At 38.1% G+C, this 24,111-nt stretch overlaps 1 protein-coding gene across 1 annotated transcript; it reads left to right on the plus strand.

Annotated features, from left to right (window-relative positions):
* Positions 1-4,989: 4,989 nt before the first annotated feature.
* On the plus strand, positions 4,990-19,552 carry LOC113295909 (N66 matrix protein-like). The gene is made up of 3 exons (XM_026544242.1): positions 4,990-5,194; positions 19,107-19,303; positions 19,349-19,552. Exons 1-3 carry the CDS (start codon positions 4,990-4,992, stop codon positions 19,550-19,552), a joined length of 606 nt encoding a protein of 201 aa, XP_026400027.1.
* The last annotated feature ends 4,559 nt before the right edge of the window (positions 19,553-24,111 follow it).

Raw genomic sequence — 24,111 nt, forward strand, 5'->3', positions numbered from 1 at the left:
TGTTAGTTTCTCTAAATTCAGATATCAGTAGCTAAATAATGAGTGTGATTTTTCATTTAACTATAAGAAGTTGGAGCCTGGAAGAGCAGTTGAGTTGGTCCATTGATTCTTACGCAAATATAAGACTTTCGAAGAAAGACATATCAGTGCATTTGCTCGATTATATATTCTTTGACGGGAAGCACTTCATAAGTTGTGTACTATTTGAGTTGACAATCTATTTTATATTTTTTTTAGTGCCTTGAATATCAAATATCGATACAACTGTATAACAAGTGTGATTTTTCATTTAAACAATAATACTAATATTGACAATGTAATGAACTACTTAATGATTTCAAAGGTTGGCATAATTTTTCAAAAGTATTTTCATTAAAATGATTTCTTAATCTCCAACAATTTAAACAATGCGTAATTGGTGAATAATTTGGTTCCAACTATTAATCTAATAAATGATAATTGGTGCTTTCATAATACAATGCAATTGTTAATTGGGACCGTTTCTTGGACTGGTGAATAATTTGGCTCCAAAAGTTAATCTACTAAATGATAATTGGTGTTTTGGTTATACACTGCAGTTGTTAATTAGGACTCCTTCTTGGATGGGAAGCATTTCATACGCTTTGCAATATTTAGAGTTGGCAATCTATTTTATATTAATATTATGATCTTTGTTAATTTCTCTAATATCAGATATCGATACCTGTAGAAAGAGTTTGATTTTCATTTAACCATAAGAAGTTGGAGCCTGAAAGATCAATTAAGTTGGTTCATTGATTCTTAATGCAAATATAAGATTTTCGAAGAAAGATATATCAGTGCATTTTCTTGATTATATGTTCTTTGAGGAGAAGCACTTCATATATTGTGCACTGTTTAAAGTTGGCAACCTATTTTATATGAACATCGTTCTTTTTAGTGTCTCCAATATCAGAGATTGATACAACTGTATAACAAGTGTGATTTTTCATTTAACCAATAGTACTAATATTGAGAATGTAATGAAGTACTTAATTTAACCAATAGAACTAATATTTAGAATGTAATGAATTACATGATGATTTCAAAAGTTGGTATAATTTTTCAAAAGTATTTTCTTTAAAATGATTTCTTAATCTCTAACACTCTAAACAATGCGTAATTGGTGAATATTTTGGTTCCAACTGTTAATTTACTAAATAATAATTGGTGTTTTCATTATACACTATATAGTTATTAATTGAGACCCCTTCTTGGACGGGTGAAGATTCCAACTGTTAAACTACTAAATGATAATTGGTGTTTTCATTATACACCATGTTAGAGCATAGATCGGTTGAACCCACCAAGCGTTGGTATGTCAAGTTTGGTTGTCATATTTTAGTGAGCCAAAACTCGTTTAAGAGTCGCTTGATTATGTACTAGAGTCAACTTCGTATAAGTTAGCTTGAAAGTATTAGGATATGATACATTACAAGTATTGCGAAGACTTGAAGAAGTAAGGAGCTACAACGACAACATCATCCTTCCACTTGAGGTTAGTGATATTTTACCAGAACTGTTTCATTCCGTAAACGTATCTTTCAAGTCGTGCATATTGAAAAAAATATGTGAAGCATGAATTGATTATACTCTAGTTAGACATAGTATTAAGGAATACAATACGAGATTTATTGCTTAACCATTAAACTTTGTAGATAAGACATCAACATAATCGTTCAAGTGCTATTGTGATTATGTATGGGTATAAGGTGAAGATTTCTGTTGATGGTGGATTTTCAACAAAGGTCAAAACCATAAAACAATGATGCATGTTTTTGACACGGCTTTCAGGCATGCGACGATTCATATTTTACGAAGCCATGATGAACATGTATGTCGAAAATCCTCCACTAGCTGAGCGTTCGATCCCTGGCATTTCATCGTGCCCTCTATGTAAAATAACATAATTGGGCGGTTCTCCGTAGATTGAGAGCTTAACGCCTTCAGGACGTCGGTGACACTCACTGTTCCCTGACTACAGGAGAGTGACCCCCCTTCACATAGAAGAACGATTAGGCGGTTCTCCGTAGATTGAGAGCATTAACGCCTTCAGGACGTCGGTGACACTCATTGTTCCCTGACTATGTGGAGAGACCGTGTATAGACTCAGGCGGTTCTCCGTAGATTGAGAGCATTAACACCTTCAGGTCGTAAGTAACACCCATGACTCCCTGACTATGCATCATTCAGGATGGATGTGACACTTTAACTGGTTAATATCCTTTCTGCAATAGATTAATTCTGTCGTGACATTCACCACTGAATTCGAAGAATGATCTATTTTTTCACATGTTCCATGGTCGAATCCACGGCCTGATCCCATGGAATGGCAATAAACAATTATTTTTTTCTCTGATTCCATGGTCGAATCCATGGCCTGATCTCATGGAATGGTAATAATCTTATTACCCCGATTCTGTGGTCGAATCCACGATCACATGGAATGGTAATGCTCGTTTTATTATTCTGAATTCATGGTCGAATCCACGGCTGATCCTATGGATTGATAATAAACAACTACTCACTTTTATTACTCAGTTTCATGAATCATTCTCCACTGAATTTCATAAATTAGTAATAAATACTCAACAATCGGGCATCTGGACTACCAGTGAGTAAGCCCCATAAAATGGTGCAAGTGTACTCGACAATGATGCACGAACGAGCACCCGGATGCACAAACGAGCATTCAAAAAATATGGACAGAGGAGGAATCCTACGCAAAACAGTAGAAAACAATAAATAATAATAAAATAATAAGAGGCGCCATGGGTCGGGCCCACCGACCGGCCGGCCGTGCCCTAGCCGTGGCCGGTCCCATCCTCTCCCATTATTTTTTGTTATTTTTCATGAACTCATGAAAACTCCTTGATTTTAGCAACTTTCCTTGTTTGTGCAAAACTCATGAATTCTCCATAACTTCACGGATTCATGAAAGATAATAATATAAAATAGGAAAAGGTGTGATAGACCGGACAACCTAGCCGGCCGGCCATGCCCAAGACGTGGCTGGTCCCACACCTTACAATCCCTTGTCTTTTATAAATATTATTTCCCAATTTCATGAAACTCCTCCGTTTCAACAAAAACTCATGGATTCCCCATAATATCACGGTTTCATGAAAAATAATAAATATAAAATTAGGAAAAGTGTTGTGGGACCGGGAAACATAGTCGAACGACCATGCCCTAGCCATGGTCGGTCCCACACCTTGCAATCCCTAGTCTTTTATAATTATTATTTTTCTCAATTCATGAAACTCCTCGGTTTGAGCAAAAATCATGATTTCGTCATAATTTCTCAAATTTTGCTCAAATCTTGAAAAACCAAAATCCAACATGGTCACACGACCGGCTAGCCTCTCACAGAGATTTTAAATGTTAAAATACTCTTATTTTAATATTTAAAAAATATTGATCAATTGAGCATACATGCTTATTCTAACAAAAATCAAGAATTTCAGTCAAGATGAAACTCTTCTGAAAATTCACAATGTTGCTCGAACGCACATCAGAAAATACTGAAACTCTCAGTACGGAAACACAGACACCATGGTAACACGTGCATGCCTTCTTGACCGACCAGGGTCATCCCTAGGGATTGCACAAAGCTGATCCCACACGTTTTCATAATTCTGACCTAATTTGCTCAATTGCTCGAATATTGATCCAACTATCAATATTCAGTAATTCATCAGTAATTCGTCGAATTGAGCAATACTTGCTCAACTGCTCGAGTATTGATGCAACTATCAATATTCAGTAATTTGTCGAATTCAGCAATACATGCTCAATCGCCCAACTATCAATATTCAGTAATTCGCAATACTTGCTCAATTGCTCGAATATTAATACAACATCGATATTCAGTAATTCGTCGAGCAATACTTGCTCAGTTACTCGAATTTTCTACTGAGCAATTCGTCATTCATGCTCAATTCAACAAAACCTAGACTCATTGTCTAATCAGTCAACGTGACTAATCAAAATACACGTCTGTCATGCAGACTCCACGATTCGTGAGACATCAATCACGTCACATGGGGGATATCAATTAGGGTTTTGGTTTGGCGGCCTACGGCACATGGATTCATCCACGATGAGAATGTGAGTAAGTCGTGCAACGGTTGAAGGAGTTAGCAAAGTAGTGGGTGGACGGTTAACCAAGTCTCCGCACGACTTACAACTGGTTTCACCACGATCTTCCACTTTCCCACTCTTTCACTCAAGAAACCGTCACACTTACAGGGATCAGGGTGTTCATCATTCTTGCAATATAAATAAGTCCAAATCGAGGACAACCGATAATGATCATCATTCGTCAACGACTCGATTATAACTTATTCACAGAACTCAACTTCAGCAGTTCATCAATTTGCAGAAACCTTCAACACATCCACAATCCTTGATCATTATTGATCCCACACAATTCTCAGCTTCCCTCCTACATATCAACCCATCTCCCTCTTTGTGACCGAATTGACTCTAGAACAACCATTGACTTGGTTTAGGCCGGAGTCCTACAGATTGATCTCTCGAATCTAAGCACTCCCTTTGCAATGCATCTGGGTGAGGTTCAGCAGTTTGATCGGTTGAGTAGTCTTGCTCACACGCTCGATTATTCACTTTCCTAAAAAACCAGCGAATCGTTTTTCCCCATCTACAGATTGGCGACCACAGTGGGAGATTAATCTCTTGGTTGCAATCTCACATTTTCACAAAATGGTTGATCTTAGGTCAGGTTCAGTTAAAAATCCTAACAAAAACAACGCTAGCACTAGCAACAATGGTGGTACTCCAAAAACTACTCATGCTTCCAACATCGGAGTTGGTGACACCACTCCTCCTCAAACCCACATTGGAGACAATCCCCTCTTCAGCCGGTCTCCCGAAGAAATCAGAGAAAATCCTCCTACCGTAGCTGATCTCATCAAAGTGCAAGAGACTCTTGCCAAGAATCAAACTGACATGGCTGCAACACAAAAGGAGTTGTTCGATTTTCTCAAAACTCTCACTGACAAGATGTCAGAAAAACTTCAGGAAAAGGGAAAAGGTAAAGAACCTGCTTCAAGTGACGATACAAAAGTCATTCCAATGCATACAATCGACGATGATGAATTCCAGAAGGCTGCAGAGAAAACGTCATCAGGAGAGCCTGCCAATTTCATCACTCGTGAATAGATGGAGCGTTTCATGGAGAACTGTGGAAAAAAAACTACGCCCACCGTCCACCATCATCAACCTCCATACCTGGATGCTACACAAAGGATTCCTCTCCCAAAGGGCTCTACTTCTCCAACGTTTACTCTGTACAATGGAACTAGGAACGCCCAAGAACATGTTTCTCGATTCTTAGAAGCTCTAGGGGAGTATGAACACAATCATGTTGTCCGGCTAAAGGAATTCTAAAAATCTCTGACATGCCGGGCATATACCTGGTACAACAACATCGCACCAGGAAGCATCGCCAATTGGGGAGCAATGGTTAACGCTTTCTACAGGAAATACTTCTTCGTCTCTGAGTAGATTACTCTTTCTGACTTAGGAAGGATGGCACAGAAGAACGCTGAAAATCCCAATGACTATGTGAAGAGGTTCATAATTCAGGCTTTGGATTGTCATGATCCCAGCGTTACTGAACAACAACTAGTGGATTTTTGCATCAACGGGATGATCTCAGTCTATAGAGATTTGCTGGAAAATCTCTGGTTCCATACTTTCTCAGAACTCCATGAAGCAGCCAAGCGATCAGCAACTAATGCATCTGCTTTACTAGAAAGCGCAAAGTCTGCAAGGTCGAGGAATCTCGAAGCATCTGACGCCTAGTCAAAAATCAGTACAATCTCCAACCTTCCATGAACGTTGTTGCTGGACGGAGCAAAAGGAAAGCCGAGCCACCACAACACAAGCATGCTTCTAAAATCTCTCAGGTTCCTCCGGAAGCGCAAAGAGAGGATGAACAATCCTGAAATGCACAAACTTCAACCCTACATCAACAAATGGGGAAATGATCAGACGGACTCAAACTTCTCTCTTCTCACCGAAGAAGTGATCGAGTTACTGGAAGTCTAGATTCAAGATGATGCAACCAAATTTCCATTCACCAGGAGAGAGCCGACCGAAGAAGAAATGGAGAATCATAGAACTTTAATATCTCCGAGCAACCTTCCGACGAAGCAGTTCAGTCATTGATCGAGCACATCTGCGAATTGCTTTATCTGTTAAGAGATCAAAAGAAAGACATGCTCACGGCTCTGAATCACATCGTGTCAGCAAATCCATTCCGAAAATACTTCCTGAGCCTTTAGCCATAGACAAAGAGATGTACGGCTGGGGACTACTTACCGCAGTCAATCTCCAAGGAAATGAATTTGAGAGAACGTTGATCGATGATGTCACTTCTATCAACACTATTCCACTGAAAACCCTCAGAGCCGCAGGCATCACTCGAAAAGAAGCTACTCGCCATCCCATCATCAGAACACTTGGAGAAATTTCGAACTTTGACGAGGTTGAAGCAAGAACCTGCAAAAGATGCATATACATTCATCAAGAGGTTCCTCACTCAGGAAAGTCTCATTCCTTCCATGTCTATGTCATTTATTTCCTCACATGCTATCCTAGCATGGGGACTCAATTTTGCTAGCAACTCTGCAATACATTATAAATGGTAGATTCACCGCATTAGTATTTCACCAAGTGGTTGAATCTGACATCGCTTCGAATCGAGCATCTCACCGAGACATTCACTACTGAGAGATGAAGAAGCATGGAAAAGAGCACTTTGGGAATTTCTCCATAGACTTGTAGGAATGTCCACGAGTATCAGAAATCTCTGATGTATGCACAAGTGTTGAATCCCGCTATCGCAACGGAATGCCGAATCAACAGAAGATACACGGGCCAATACGATCAATCCTAAGACATTCGACGCTTCAGCGCTCGAGCATATAAGAAGCCTTCGAATTGTACTCCCAATCCTAGAGTACACCTTCGATAATAGCGCCTTTAGATTCAGCACAATATCTCGATGGTGACACACTGGTTCAACACCGACACGATCAAAGTGCAGCTGAATTACAATCGATAAGTCTTCATTATCCAATGGTAAGACTTCTGAAGCAGATGCAACATCATTCATTAATGGACGCTACAAACTCCTTCAACTCTGCTAAGTGGATGAGGGATGCACTAGGGACTTGATTTTATTGGAAATATCAATTCAATATATTTCAATAAATGTTATCCACATAACAAGTCATTACAACCTGATGTGATTACATGAAACGTCATCAAACGAAACCTTTCTACATCACAAGCCCCTGCACGACTAGGGAATTTCCTCTCCTCACCAATCATATCCAGAATGAAGACTGTTGCTTCCATCTACCGCGCAACAACATATATTCCCTAACGAAGCCACTTCACAGTAAAGTCATATTCAGGAGAATTTGGGTTGAAATCCTAGTACACCTTCATCTTAGGAATGCTCAATTCACCAATTAGTTCGTGCATGTAAAGGCTCACTGGGTGGAAGACCAAAGACTATCATCTTCGGTCTCTGTAGCAACTCCAACCATAGTATCGGCATCAACAAGGATATGTTGAGGAAATCCATTCATGGTCTCAGCATCAGCAAGAATTTCTGGAGAAAATTTAATTGTGATCTCAGCATCAGTCTCAGGCGCAACATCCGGCTTCATCAACTATCCATTCTCTGAAGCGTTACTCTATGGATTACTTATTCAAGCCCTAATGATTCATATCAAGATGTGTAGACATGATAACATGAACGTCTTCCCAAATCTTGCATGACAGACGGGTACAAATCAAAGTCTTCTACAAGATGTTCTCATCGCCTCTACAAATGATATACGACACACTTCAGGCCATGGGTTTACAAAAACGTACCAATGGGTGAGGAATGGGACAATACTTTCTCAAAAAAAGATGTCCATGTATTTCTCTTATACAATATACCAAAAGGGCACACCAATCGGACATACTAGCTGAAAGATATGACATTTACCGTCAGGTCTACGAAATCTTAAAAATTTGTACGAGATAACAAATTACAAATGTGCACGCTTCGTTGTCTGAGCTCCGCAACTCCAAATTGAGTGATTGTTTTCTCATGTGATAACTCAGTCTCTTAGCTTCAAAAGTTAGGGTCAATCATCGAATTCCGACATCATATGAGGTACCTACAGCTTCCAGAGCATACAACATGCAAGCAGCAGTTCTTAGACGGGATTCATAACCTCCACAGTCGATCGATGTCCACCAGGTCCTTCCGCTAAATCCTTCGTCAAGGTACCTCCAACTTCGACCACCTAGGTCTTAACATCAATTTTTCTACCTGGGTCCTCTATCTAGGTCTCGCCAGAAGAAGGGAAAACGAAAAGGGGAAATTTCACAAAATACTGGGGACTGACGGTCCACTGATCATGGCGATTAGTTTCACAGTCCAAGACCCGTGGCACCAGACTCTCATGTGATTATAATTCATCATAAAAGTAATGCTACCACCGGGACATGAAACCATGGTCATTACATCACCCCCTCTCGAGAGCAACCTCAATTATGATCCCGTGACCAGGATTTCACAATTGATGTTTATGCGACTGACAGAAACAAGATGACACTGCAAGGACCACTCTCATGTATCAATCAAGGGGTCCTGATCTCAAATGTATCAATGACATTAAAATCCTTCACCAACCGTTCAAGACACAAGCGAATGGTCTAAAGACACAACATGAGTGTTTTACAACAAGCTCGTCTGAGATGATTTTACACTGTCCTGTACAAACCGACGAGTTGTGAGCAATTGGTGAAGAATCTTGGGATGGGTCATATACCATTCTCTTCGTATGGATTTTCTTTACAACATATCCAAAACATCAATTGGAGAAACGAGCGAAACGATGTGGCCAAAACTTTGGACTACGCACCAGCTGAAATTTTCTGAAAACCTCCTGGAAGTTTTCTGTTTCGTCGATTTTAGCTCCTAAACGTGCTCAAAATCCGAAAAGCTTCTTCGCTAAAGCTTGGAAATTTTCTGAGGATGAATAAACATGGGTATATTGCGAAAATCCGACATCAGACGAAGATTCTACAACGTTTTCATTAAAGGGGAAAATTCTGAATTTTCTGGTGACGTATTTCGGAAATTTTTTCATTCATTCGTATGGGTCCTCATTCATTCATTCAAAAATCAACAATTTCGTACTTCTATGAAGAAAATATATGATGGGTACTTACTGGAGTGTTCCCTAAAGTGCTCAAAGGACCTGAATTACCAACATCACTGTTGGAAACATCATTACTTTCATTCGGTTTCGAAATCCAGGGTTTTCTTCTTCACCATCCTCTGAAGATGAATGGGCATCATCAGTGCTCCCTCGATTCATGAAAATCTCCTCCCGGATACATCAACAACAATTATTGATATTTCATTCAAGGAGTTCTATGAACAATTATACGAAGAGGTACTTACATCGACTTCTTTTTCGACGCTCGATTCAGAAATCACTTGTTCACCAGCATAGAATTGAAGACCTTCAAGGCTTGATTATGAAAATAAATAACAAACCTTGGTCTCGTGATCCTAATTGTACGGGAAGGGAAAAGTCATGACACAAGGAGCGCTAACAACTCACCAAAGCAACGGCTGGGGACTGCGCGTCATTTGCTAACATCCTGTGGTACTTAATTCTGGATTGTCCGCCTTGAAGACTTTCTTCCATTTCCGTGAAGTCTACATTGATCCGGGATATCACTACACGATCATCCTGTGATAAATATTAAAACTCAGTATGAAGGATCTCTCACCATCACTCAGAGGTCCCAGAAGTACTATTTCTTAAAGTCACATCCGTGGAGATGTCATCTCTGGAGACACCATCTTTGGAAGTATCATCGTGGGAGTCAGTCATTCTTGCATAATGGCTATTTCAGCACATCATTCATACAAAGCGCAGGATTCAACAAAACAATGAATCATGGAATAAATATGTTCACATCAGCATCTACAAAAATGGTAACCACCCAACTCTTACCTATTTACAATTTCACTAGTTGTAGTGATCATAATCTCGAGAATTTGTTCGCTCCTTCGAACCTTCAAATACGAACAAAATTCGTTATTCAAAACCATAACGTGATTTTCATAAAACTGTGAACCATTCACGAAACTTCCATCATGTGAAAAATTCACATAATTTTCACTGTGTGAGCGACTGCTATCGAGTGAACACCCATTGGTTTTGTGCATACACTATCAGATCACAAAATACATTCAAACAATATTTTATCAAAAATTGTTTACTTCTAGCAATTACTGAAAATTAAAATTTAATTTCACATAAGTTTTCATTATGTGAACATTCACTGGTTTTTCAAAAATTGGACAAATGTCCATTCTATAATTGTGAAAACTCACATACAAACATTATTTCGCCGTGAATAATTGTCCACTTCCAACAGTTGTTCAAAATCAAAACATTGATTTTACAAAAATATACATTTTAACTTGAAACTCATGTAACTTTGAAAATATATGTATATGTCTTTGCTCCCTCTCGCGAGCATCCGTCTGTGAAACGAGAGTCTTTCAATTTTGTGAAAATCTGCATATTCACGTATTAAAAATTTTTTTTCATGAAAGCTCATAGATTAAATTTTATTACTAACAGACGCACATGCATGTCTATTCAGAAAAAAAAAAATTCTCTCGTATGAGCATCCACTTTTGAAACGAGAGTTTATTCCCTTTTGTGAAATCTTACATATTTGAAAAATAAAATTCTGGCTTCCGTGAAAGCGCATAGACAAAATTTTTATCATTAGAATCAAGTCTATTTTGTTTGTTTCTTAAACTAACGAATGAACAAACGTCTGTTCTTAAAACATGGGTTTCCTTTTTTACGCTTGGTCCCGCGAACCCTAAACCGACCAAAACTGGACTTCCGATTGTCCAAATCATCAGTGCCTCATCTTTCTGTGTTCACGATATGACACCATATCATGCTATTAGAGTCCTCACATGAACATTTGCTCGTACATGACACCATTGGAGAAAATTGAGGATTCTGAAAATACCTTTATAGACTGAGTTCAACCACCGATCTCATCGACTGAAAATCACCATTTAATGCATACTACGGAACATGACTGTCCCTCACTAAGCAGGGGACTTAATGTTGATGGTGGATTTTCAACAAAGGTCAAAACCGTAAAATAATGATGCATGTTTTTGACACGGATTTCAGGCATGCGACGATTCATATTTTACGAAGCCATGATGAACATGTATGTCGAAAAGCCTCCACTAGCTGAGCGTTCAATCCCTGACATTTCATCATGCCCTCTATGTAGAATAACGTAATTGGGCGGTTCTCCGTAGATTGAGAGCTTAACGCCTTCAGGACGTCGGTGACACTCACTGTTCCCTGACTACAGGAGAGAGACCCCCTTCACATAGAAGAACGATTAGGCGGTTCTCCCTAGATTGAGAGCATTAACGCCTTCATGACGTTGGTGACACTCATTGTTCCCTGACTATGTGGAGAGACCGTGTATAGACTCAGGCGGTTCTCCGTAGATTGAGAGCATTAACGCCTTCAGGTCGTAAGCAACACCCGTGACTCCCTGACTATGCACCATTCAGGATGGATGTGACGCCTTAACTGGCTAATATCCTTTCTGCAATAGATTAATTCTGCCGTGACATTCACCACTGAATTCCCAGAATGATATATTTTTGCTCCTATTCCATGGTCGAATCCACGGCCTGATCCCATGAAATGGCAATAAATAATTATCTTTTGCTTTGATTCCATGGTCAAATCCACGACCTGATCTCATGGAATGGTAATAATCTTATTACCCCGATTCTGTGGTCGAATCCACGATCCCGTGGAATGGTAATGCTCGTTTTATCATTCTGAATTCATGGTCGAATCCACGGCTGATCCTATGGATTGATAATAAATAACTACTCACTTTTATTACTCAGTTTCATGAATCATTCTCCACTGAATTTCATAAATTAGTAATAAATACTCAACAATCGGGCATCTGGATTACCACTGAGTAAGCCCCATAAAATGGTGCAAGTATACTCGACAATGATGCACGAACGACCACCCGGATGCACAAACGAGCATTCAAAAAATATGGACAGATGAGGAATCCTACGCAAAATAGGAGAAAACAATAGTGAAAACTACAGCCACACCCATTTTCCAGATTTTGGACACTGTGAAACCCACGTTCATAAAATTTCACACTCGCACCCATTTTCACGGAATAAATTATTCTAAAACCCATATTTTCTGAAATTGTAAAATTCGTTACGCTTCGTTTTCTTTATAATTCCTGAAATATTTCCAGATCTACAAACTGTTGATCCCCTTTTTCAACTCGTGTCCTGAAGGAGAAGATGTAAGAGGTTCAACTCGAGGAATCAGTGGATGGATTTGCAATTTCCCGAGAATAACAGGAAGATGATTATCAGTTGTTGATGACAAATCTGGTGCTGCTACTGAATTTGAGATGAAAGAAAGGAGATTTGATGTTGCAGAAAGATTGGGTTTCTCTACGAGTTCGAATTGGAGCCTGTGAAGATTACTGGAGATGTTACTAAGATGTGTCAGTTCTGGTTCGACGTTATATGAGAAGATTTGAGAGATTGATGGAGGTTTTGGAGAATCTGAAATTAAACTAGGAATTGGGTTTTTGTTGTTGTATGGGTAATTGCTGGTAATTGGGTTTTGGGTATTCCGTGTGAGTCTCAGAGAAGGATTAAGAGAAGAACTTCACTGGGAATTGATGTTTATATACAAAGTTGATGTTGGACTGAAGATGGGTTTTTGTTGGATTGAATATTGAGACTAAAATTAGTGATGTTCTTGAGTTGCAAGGAAGAACTGGTGATACTTTGAATTGATATGGGTTTGCTGGTCAGCCTTGGGTTCTTGTGATTGTGTTCAAGAGAAATAAGACATGAAATTATATATCGTGGTTAGTCCAATCCAAATTTGCAGCCCTACAGTCATCATAAGCACTGATCAATGCATGGGCAACAACTTGATTCACCTCATCTTATTAGGGTGGGTTAAGCAGTACGAAAAGTCGCAGTACTCCAACAATCAAGTTTCTGAAAGAGAATCTTTATTGTCAACGGGAGCAATTTCCCAGAAGTTGTCGAAGCATGTTTCTAGTGTTTCCACTAGCTGACGTGTTGATATTTTACTTGGCTCGCATATGAGCAGTTTTGAATACAATTTGATCAATCAAAAATGTCGAAAATATACTCCTAGTTGAATATTGTAGGGATTGGAAACCACTAGCTCAGCTGTTGCAGTTATTGCTAGCTAGTGCACCATTTTGAGGATAGTAATTTCAATTTCAAGTGCGTAGTCTAAAATAAGCTGACTCCGGGAAACGATGGTACTTGTAAGCATCCGTAAAGCAGCAGTTTCTGCACTCTCAGAGGTACTTGCATCTTTTGGATTCATTTGCTTTCTTTATCTCTTGCAGTTTCTATGATGATCATCTCCGATTTTTTCGTGAAAAATAAAAATTTGATATTCTTGTTTGTACTCATTGCGTATCTCTCTTAAAAAAATTTCCAACGATACAAAATTTGTAAAATTCCAAGGCGCAGATTTTTAGATATGTTATATCCAAGTTGTATAACCAATTATACCCCTGATGCATAACCCGTCATGCGGATGCATAGTCTGTCATGCAGACAATTTTAATAATTTCATATAATTATGGGTGTCACAGAACTAAAAATTAATTGTGGGCCTGACAATGAGAATATTATTTAATTTGGGTCTGTGCCTAATTTTCCCAAAACAATAAATAACAACAAAATAATAAGAGGCGCCATAGGCCGGGCCCACCGGCTGGCCGGTCGTGGCCGGTCCCATGCCTCTCCCATTATTTTTCCTTATTTTTTTTTATTTTTTATGAACTCGTGAAAACTCCTTGATTTTAGCAACTTTCCTTGTTTGTGCAAAACTCATGAATTCTCCATAACTTCACGGATTCATGAAAGATAATAATATAAAATAGGAAAAGGTGTGCGGGACCGGACAACCTAGACGGCCGGCCATGCCCAAGCCGTGGCCGGTCCCACACCTTACAATCCCTAGACTTTTATAATTATTATTTCCCAATTTTATGAAACTCCTCCGTTTCAACAAAAACTCATGGATTCTCCATAATATCACGGTTTCATGAAAAATAATAAATATAAAATTAGGGAAAGTATTGTGGGACCGGGCAACATAGTCGGCCGGCCATGCCCTAGCTGTGGCCGGTCCCACACCTTGCAATCCCTAGTCTTTTATAATTATTATTTTCCTCAATTCATGAAACTCCTCGGTTTGAGCAAAAATCATGATTTCGTCATAATTTCTCAAATTTTGCTCAAATCATGAAAAACCAAAATCAAACATGGTCACACGACCGGCTAGCCTCTCACGGCGATTTTAAATGTTAAAATACTCTTATTTTAATATTTACAAAATATTGATCAATTGTGCATACATGCTTATTCTAACAAAAATCAAGAATTTCAGTCAAGATGAAACTCTTCTGAAAATTCACAATGTTGCTCGAACGCACATTAGAAAATACTGAAACTCTCAGTACGGAAACGCGGACACCATGGTAACTCGTGCATGCCTTCTTGACCGACCAGGGTCATCCCTAGGGCTTGCGCAAAGCCGGTCCCACACGTTTTCATAATTCTGACCTAATTTGCTCAATTGCTCGAATATTGATCCAACTATCGATATTCAGTAATTCATCAGTAATTCGTCGAATTGAGCAATACTTTCTCAATTGCTCGAGTATTGATCCAACTATCAATATTCAGTAATTTGTCGAATTGAGCAATACTTGCTCAATCGCCCAACTATCAATATTAAGTAATTCGCAATACTTGCTCAATTGCTCGAATATTAATCCAACCATCGATATTCAGTAATTCGTCGAGCAATACTTGCTCAGTTACTCAAATGTTCTACTGAGCAATTCGTTATTCATGCTCAATTCAACAAAACCTAGACTCATTGTCTAATCAGTCAACGTGACTAATCAAAATACAGTATGTCATGCAGACTCCACGAATCGTGAGACATCAATCACGTCACATGGGGGATATCAATTAGGGTTTTGATCTGGCGGCCTACGGCACGTGGATTCATCCACGATGAGAATGTGAGTAAGTCGTGCAACGGTTGAAGGAGTTAGCAAAGTAGTGGGTGGACGGTTAACCAAGTCTCTGCACGACCTAGAACTGGTTTCAGCACGATCTTCCATTTTCCCACTCTTTCACTCAAGAAACCGTCACACTTACAGGGATCAGGGTGTTCATCATTCTTGCAATATAAATAAGTCCAAATCGAGGACAACCGATAATGATCATCATTCGTCAACAACTCGATTAGAACTTATTCGCAGAACTCAACTTCAGCGGTTCATCAATTTGCAGAAACCTTCAACACATCCACAATCCTTGATCATCATTGATCCCACACAATTCTCACCTTCCCTCCTACAGATCAACCCATCTCCCTCTTTGTGACCGAATTGACTCTGGAACGGCCATTGACTTGGTTTAGGCTGGAGTCCTACAGATTGATCTCTCGAATCTAAGCACTCCCTTTGCAGTGCATCTGTGTGAGGTTCAGCAGTTTTCTCGGTTGAGAAGTCTTTCCCACGCGCTCGATTCTTCACTTTCCTAAAAAACCAGCGAATCGTTTTTCCCCATCTACAATTTCATCATATGAAACAATGTTTTACATTTGTTTTAAGGAAGTAAATTCATGAACTTGTTTTGTGAATCGAAAGAGAAATCGCCAGGTATTATTGGTATTGTTATTCACCGCATATCTATTGAACTACCAATATGTGTGATTAGTATAACCGCTCATGACTTGTTTATTTTCTTGGTAAAACTATTCACAAATGCCTGACCTTTGTATTGGTATGACTTTTATTAGTGATACCGATCTTAAGTAATCACCTGAGATGGTATGATCTATTTTGTGTTATTGGTATGACCAACTCCGTGTAAAGGGGAACCGATCCTAGTAAGAGGTGCAACCTATCAAAAAGGGGAATCGATCCTTATATGAGGTGAAACAAGTTTTTAGCAGAAAGGGGAACCGATCCTATGGACATGTGCAACACGTTTTTAGGAAAAGGGGAACCGATCCTATGGACATGTGCAGCAAGTACAAGTTAGATACCATACATATGTGGGGAACCGATCCTAGTACCTAGTCAACCGAATTTTGGAAAGCTAGTGTGACTATGCACAGTACTCACATGGAGGTAGAACTGAAGCTTGTTTTGGTAGAACCGTTAAACCCATGATTTATGATTGAGTGTTCTTGATCAATCACGTAGTTCTTGAAAATCAAATGAACCAATTCTAAACCTGTTTGGAAGTGTGGCAAATCGGTTTCAAGATTGTAAGTATGAAAGAGGACATAAAAAGTAAGGATGTCGACATACTTTGAACATGTGCGGTAACGCTTATTTTTAAGTATTCAAAGTTATTCCTTAATAGCTAAAGGAAGAAAATCCCAGGTCGAATAAAATAAATTGAGAATCTTTTATTTAAGGTTTTTAATTTTATTTTAGAAAAATGAAAATTAGTAATGTGCATTTACTAGTTGGAGATTTTCCAAGATATTTTCGGTCATTATTTTGGACAAAGCATTTCCAGAAATTATGGAAACCGAATATGGAATATATTGCATATCTTGAGAATATTTTCAGTTTTGGAAATTCCTTGGTGTCCAAACTTCCTTGGTCTATAAATATGAAAGTTTGCATTTCGAGCAAACTAATCCTCGTACAACAAGAAATATCTCAGTTGTGCTGGTACTGGTGAAGACGCCTATTCGGAGAGGAGGGTAACCTAATTAGGAGAAATCTCTTATGGCCGCTCAGTTTAAAGTATTCTTTGGGATTGGGAAGCTCTATTAGTACCGTTGGTGGGAAATTAGATAATTGCGGTTTATCTTTTGTTTTCGATTGATTTGGTTGACTAACGGTGGTTGAAATTTGATTGCACCTAGTTTGTTTATTCTTGAGAATCTTCTATTCTGATATAAGATTCACTCAAACTAGATCGAAGTTTCGACGGGGATCTTTAGACTGCTTGTAGATCTAAAGATTTCTTGTGATAATCCATTGTTAACAGACTCCGTTCTGTGCGTGATTGATCACAAGAGATTAAAGTTGATTGTGTGCAGGTGTTTATTGAATATCTAAGAAGACTTTGAAGATTTCTGATTTGGGATTCATAATATTTGGTGTGCACAATACTTGTTTCGTTAAAAGAGCATCCAACTATAATCGATTTATCCTTGTGATAGATTAGATTGATTAGTTGTGTAGATCGGCATCAATACAATTCTTTGTGATTAAAAATATTGATTGCAAAATCTTAACAATTACTTCGGTAGTTGATAATAAGATAGATCTAAGAACCTGACAAAGGAATTTATTGAGATAAACAGAAGAGCCTTTGTCGAACTCATATCACTTGGTTGAAAATAGTTGATACCAAACAGATTTGTTGTTCCTTTACTGTTTGGAATACGAATCAAAGGAATTGTTTCAAGTACGTGACTTATTACAGGTTGGAGGCGTGGAAATGCAGAGGGAACTAGGTGAACTATAGGTTTTAGTTGCTTGGTCTTAATTATACGAAGTTGGTTTGATTTTGTATAGCGGCTTAATCCTGAGAGTATTCAATTCTGGACAAGGTCCCGGGGTTTTTCTGCATTTGCGGTTATTATATTTCTGTGTCATTTACTTTTATTTTCCGCAATTATAATTGTTGTTATTATAATTTAAAGTAAATTACATAAACGTTAATTCCTATTTACTTGATAAGCAATCCTATTGTGTTTGGTTAAGTCCGAAACTTTTACCAAGTAAACATATGTCTCGATCTCGTATCCATAGACGATCACACGAAGTGTGAACCGATTTGTTGTATTATCTCGACTTAGTCCATAGACAATCACTTTCGGAGAAAGGACTTATAGGTGGAAAAGTTTTAGATTGCGGTATATTTGGGTACCCTCGTCTTTTCACACTACGATTGTTAACTGAGACCCTTTCTTGGACGAGTACGGAGTGAAGCCCCGCCTCATTAATTGGGTATCAATTCTCATCGTACCAGATGCGTACACGAATACTAAGAAAAAATCTAATTATGCTTTAGTATGTATAGTTTATACTATTTTATTCTAGAGATTACTTAAATATATTTATTTTATTTTATTTGTAGAATTGATTACTGTTTTGTGAGATTGCTTGAAATTAGTTTTCAAAACTATGTAAGATGTTTAGATTATAATAGGATTATATATTTGATTATTAGAAAGTTTTAACTGTTAATTGTCAATCTGTTGGATAGTAATTCTATAATAGGTTATAAGAACTCTTATTAGGACGGGTGCGGGGAGAAGCCCCGCCTCAGTGTAAGAAATTCCAGCAGTCCCGGTGCGTAGCACGGGTTTCAAACTAGTATCTTAGTATAGCTTGTGCCCAAGTCTCAGTGCCCGTAAGTTTTTTACAATATTATGCACTCTTTACGTACACGTCATTTTATAATACCCAGGGCGGCCCTGAGGGGAGGTCAAAGAAGGTTGACTTTGGGGCAGCACAGAACGAGGGCAGCAAAAACGAGAATTTGTCTAGGGGTGGATTTGTGTTAAACAAAAAAAAATGAAGGATTAAATCTTTACTACAAAAAATAAAAGGATGTGTATGAAGAGATTTAGGACCCTATTGTAAATAAGCGCTTAATTTAAAGGCTTATTGCTAAACATAACAAATCTTATATATTACAGAGAATGATAGACCAATTTTTTTCTCTCTGTTTCTCTACAAAACTTTCGTCTTCTTGTTCCTTAGTTCCTTCCCTGCATCATTTCCACCATCTCCATGGTAAGTGAATTTAAACCTCCAGTTCAATCACAAGATTGATTATCATTCATATTTTATGATTGATTTTAAATCCACTCTTTGATTTTTAGGGCAAAAATTTTTAAACCCCAATTCAATGTTTTTTATTAGGAATCAACAAATAGTTGAAAATGCCGCACATGAAAATGATGCTACAACTGATAACGGTATGAATGAGGGGAATGAGAATGATGATGTTGCTGATAATGGCATGAATGAGATGAATGTGAGTGATGGGGCTGCTGGTAATGGTATTGATCAGGGGAATGTGAATGTTGATGTTGCTAATAATGGTGTTAATGAGGGGATTTAGGGGAATGTTAATGTTGGTGTTGTTGATAATGGTGTTAATGACAATGAGAATTACAGAAGTGTTGCTAATGATATGAATGATCTTAATGGGAATGATGGTGTTTGTTACCTGAACATTGAGAATGAAGGTGCTGAGTTAAGAGATAGAGACATGTTTGATCCAGGCAATTGGAACACAATTGATAAAAACTTGTTGAGTTTTTAGTAGAGAAGGGTATGGAAAGAGTTGATAATATCATATTCCCCAGAGATGCTAAGAATGATTGTTTCTCCAGCTATTATTACTTTCTCAAAATGAGAAATTTTGAGAAACAAGATAGGAGATGGTTGGTGTATTCGAAATCATTGGACAAGGTATTCTGTTTTTGTTGTAAATTGTTCATGAAAAGGGAAACTAATTTTCACTTGTGCAGTACTGGGTTTAATGACTGGAATAACATGAGTGGAAGACTTGGAGCTCATGAAAACAGTATAGAGCACCTTGGTTGTATGTCTGATTGGCTTGAGGTAGAATTAAGATTGAGAAAGGAAAAAGCGGATGAAAAAATAATATAAGAACAAATCAACAATGATAAAAAAAACATTATAGAGATGTTTTGGAGAGGATGATGGACGACGTGTTGTTTCTATCGAAGAATGGTTTAGCATTTCGTGGAGATAGTGAGAAAGCATAAACAAAAACCAATGGTAACTTCTTAAGCATCATAAAGACACTTGGAAAATATGATCATGTGTCAAAATATCACCTTAAGAGCATCGAAAAGAATGAATTACGTTATCATTATCTTCGCCATAAGATTCCAAATGAACTGATTTCAATTCTTGCTGATGCGAGAAGAAAGCTTATTGTCAAGAAAATCCATAAAGCCAAATAATTTTTAAGTATTCTTGATTGTACTCCAGATGTTTTTCGCAGGGAACAAATGTTTGTTATAATCAGATGTTTCAACAACAAGAATTGAATAATATTTTCTTTGGTTTTTGCAAGTTAAAGATAAAACAGGAGAAGGTTTGTTCTTTGAACTTCAAGATGCATTGATAAAGTTTGGATTAAATATTGATGATATAAGAGGACATGATATGATAATGAAGCAAATGTGAAAGGAAAACATCGAGGTGTGCAAGCAAGATTACTCGAGATTAATCCAAGAGCAAGCTACACACTATGTGCTTGCCATAGTTTAAATCTCATACTCTGTGATACGACTAAGTCTTGTCCTAAAGGTATGTCTTTTTTTTGGATCCATACGGCGTATTTATAAACCATTTTCAGCTTCTACTAATAGGTGGGATATATTCAAATAAGAGATTGGAAAGAAAGTCTTGTCCTAAAGGTTTGTCTTTTTTCAGCTTCTACTAATAGGCGTATTTATGAACCCTGAACCCTGACACTCAAACCGATGTCGGATACTTGGTGGGAAAGACGTGTAGCAAGTATCAAAGCAATAAGATACCAAGCTCCAAAAATACGAATTGCTTTGAAGAAAGTTCGAGATTCATCATCTATTTCTCAAGAAGCCAGCACTGCCGACAACCTAGTAAGTTTTTACATGCATAATTTTGAATTTTATGTTAGCTGGACAATTTGGTATAAACTTCTATTTGCTGTTAACTGATGAGTGCTAAAAAGTGCATATTTCTATATATTTTTCTTGGCATTTAACTCATCTTTTGTGCATTAATTCTACATTTTATCCCATATTCTGTATTTTCATTGTTTTCAAGAATAAATATTTTTATTAATTAATTTTGCATTTTTAGGTAATAAATAAAGTTTGGATGAATAGCGGAGCGAAAAGAGCAGAAAAGTAGCGAAAAGCCGGGAGGAATTACACAAGGAAGCCGCGAAGAATGTTGTGCACAAGACCAAAAGGCAAGAAGTGGGCTTGAAGAGGAAGAATTGTTCTTAAAGAAGATATGGGCTTGGCATACCCAAGGCCCAAAACCCTCACCCAAAATCCATACCCGTTTCCCTTTCTAGCCGTCAGATTGGACACATCTAAATCTAATGGTCGCAACATTGCCAGTACATCAAAGTCTGAAGCTCCTGTCTAACACTACAGCACCTAACTCCATCTTGCGCCGTTAATTTCGTTGTATTATACAATCCAACGTTCGCTACAAGCTCTTCACGTATAGCCGTTAGATCGATCTATCAATTCCACATCCAACGGCTGAGCTTCGCAAATCATCAAACTTGTTGTACCCGATCAACACCCTAATACCTAACCCTATTCCTACCCAACCAAACACCCCCCTCACTCTTTTTCATCGACTCCATCTTCTCTTTCTCCCCTCACCTCTTCTGCAACCTCCATGTCCGCCACCATCTCCTCCACCTGATATCCCAACTGCTCCGCCATCACCACCATAATTACCACAGCGTCGAACAATGATAACCCATCATTGTTCCCCTCTCCCTAGTCCGTCTACTTTACTTATTCCACACATTTTCAACCGAAACCCTAAAGTGTGAAATAGGTAAATTAGGTCGATCTAGAGGCAAATTGAAGGTATGGGAAGCAAGAGAAGACTAATTCTAAGCATGGGTCGAAGTTTGATTGGAGTCAGAGATTAGGTAAATTTCTAATTTTAATTTCTAAAACCCTAATTTTTCTGATTTGGGAAATTTTTGGGGGAAATCAATTGAATGTAAGATTGAAGTATGGGATAGTCTATTAGGGTTATTATCAGAGTTAGGTAGGATTTTTTTTTATTTAATTTGTATTTTCACCAAACCCTAATTGGACTGATGTGGTCCTGTTTTGGGGAAAGTTGGTTTGTGTATAAATAGAGATGATGGGTGTGTGTTAGAAGGCATGCCTGGATTAGCTAGAAAACTCCAAAACACTCCCAGTCTCTGTGGATCGACCCGTACTTGCACGAGCTACAACTGACGACCGTGCACTTGCGGTATTACTGTAGGCCCGTTTTTATTGCGCTTAATTTTCACACATCTCCGGGCCCACCAAGTTTTTGGCGCCGCTGCCGGGGACTCGGGTTTGTTTCTCTAGTAGTTTTATTAGCTATTTTTGCATTTCACTGCATAGTATTTGCATCTGCATCTGCTTCACTTCATTTGCTGTTGGACCTGCTGTTCTGAACCAGTTTTTCCTCTGCTGGGACGCCACCAAGGAAAAGAACCAAAGCCCAACTGGGTTTTTGCAACAATATCAGAGCAGCTGGGTTGTGCTAAAAAGGTAAACCCATTCAGAGAACCCGAATTGTGGGCTTCCAATTTTTAATTGTGGGCTTGTAATATTAAAGCCAATTTTTGGGCTTTTTATTTTCTGTTGGGTTTGTAATTAATTTTTGTGGGCTTGTTTGTTTAATTTGTGGGCTTGTATTTAATTTTTGTGAGCTTGTTTAATTTGGACTGGTATTTTGTATTCTGGGTTTTTAAACCCAGCTGAGCTTGTAACCGATCACGCTAGGTTAACTCGTTAGTGGGCCGAGTACCCAAATTCTAGGCCGAGATTTTGGACTCAGTTTCACCAAACGTTTTCAAACCAGCTGAGCCAAAGCAAACACAAAACCAACAGTGGGCTTGCTCCCATTCAAAAACCAAATTTTCTTTTAAAATAAATAAATAAATAAATAAATATTTTCTCTCCCATTCAAAAACCAAAATTTTTACTTGCTCCCAAATTTTAAAACCAAATTTTATTTTGCTCCCACATTAACAACCAAATTTTTTTTTTTCTTTTATCCCACCAAAACCAAATTTTTCCCAAAAATCCAAACCCTTTAAAAACCAAATTCTGAGCTTTGTACATTCTTTACTTAGCTTTTGAGCGAATCATGAATAGATCTTTTTCTACAGTTGGGGAGTACAACAAATCCCTTAGAGAACTTGCATATGGACAAACTTCACGTTATGAACCATCCACGGACCATGATATCAATAGTCATAGGAATTATTATGGACATTTTCAAAGTCCCGAGCCGCAATACATGAACCCTAATGACTATTCATACATGCATCATTCATCGCAACGTGAAAATGAACATTCTGCTAGAGCCTCACTCACACAATCATCACTTATGGATCAATTAGAAGCTCAAGTCGCAACTTTAGAAAAGCAAGCACATGAGGAATCTGTCACATCTAACTTTCCTAGGCAACCTGAAATCTATCCTTGTCCCGCATGTGATGGATTAGACCACACTATTGCGAATTGCTATATTTTCCATGAATTTAGGCGGACTGGAGAAATTCCAAGGTTTGTAGAACCTACAGATTATTATGATGGTGGTTATTGGGACCATAATCAACCTTTTCAAGGTTGCGATCAACCATTTATAGACCCTAACGACCATGCACCCATGTATCAATCACCACAAGGGGAGGACGAACAATTTCACATGAGCCCTTGTATGCAATCTATAATGGAAAACATCAATCTCCTCAAACAAAACACTGCTAGTTTAGAAATTCATACATTGAATGATCATAGCAGCATTGTTATCCCTAATGAAATTAATTATCAAAATAGTGTTTTTAACCCTACTCATGATAGTCATATTGAACATGAACCTAATCTAGAGGTAAATGAGTGGAATAGAAACACTATAGTTTTTAGGGAAGGACACTCTTGTTTTGTTGAGGATGATAATAATTATGATGTTATATTAGAAGAACATGTCTATACTGATGATGTTATGGAACCTTTGGGTTCAAATACATTAGGCTTCTCTGCCCAGACCTTAATGAATGATATCTCTTCTAGTATTCCATATGATGTTTCCATTGAATTGCCGATG

This window comes from Papaver somniferum, chromosome 7 (assembly GCF_003573695.1).
Source record: "Papaver somniferum cultivar HN1 chromosome 7, ASM357369v1, whole genome shotgun sequence".
Classification (NCBI taxonomy): Eukaryota; Viridiplantae; Streptophyta; class Magnoliopsida; order Ranunculales; family Papaveraceae; genus Papaver; species Papaver somniferum.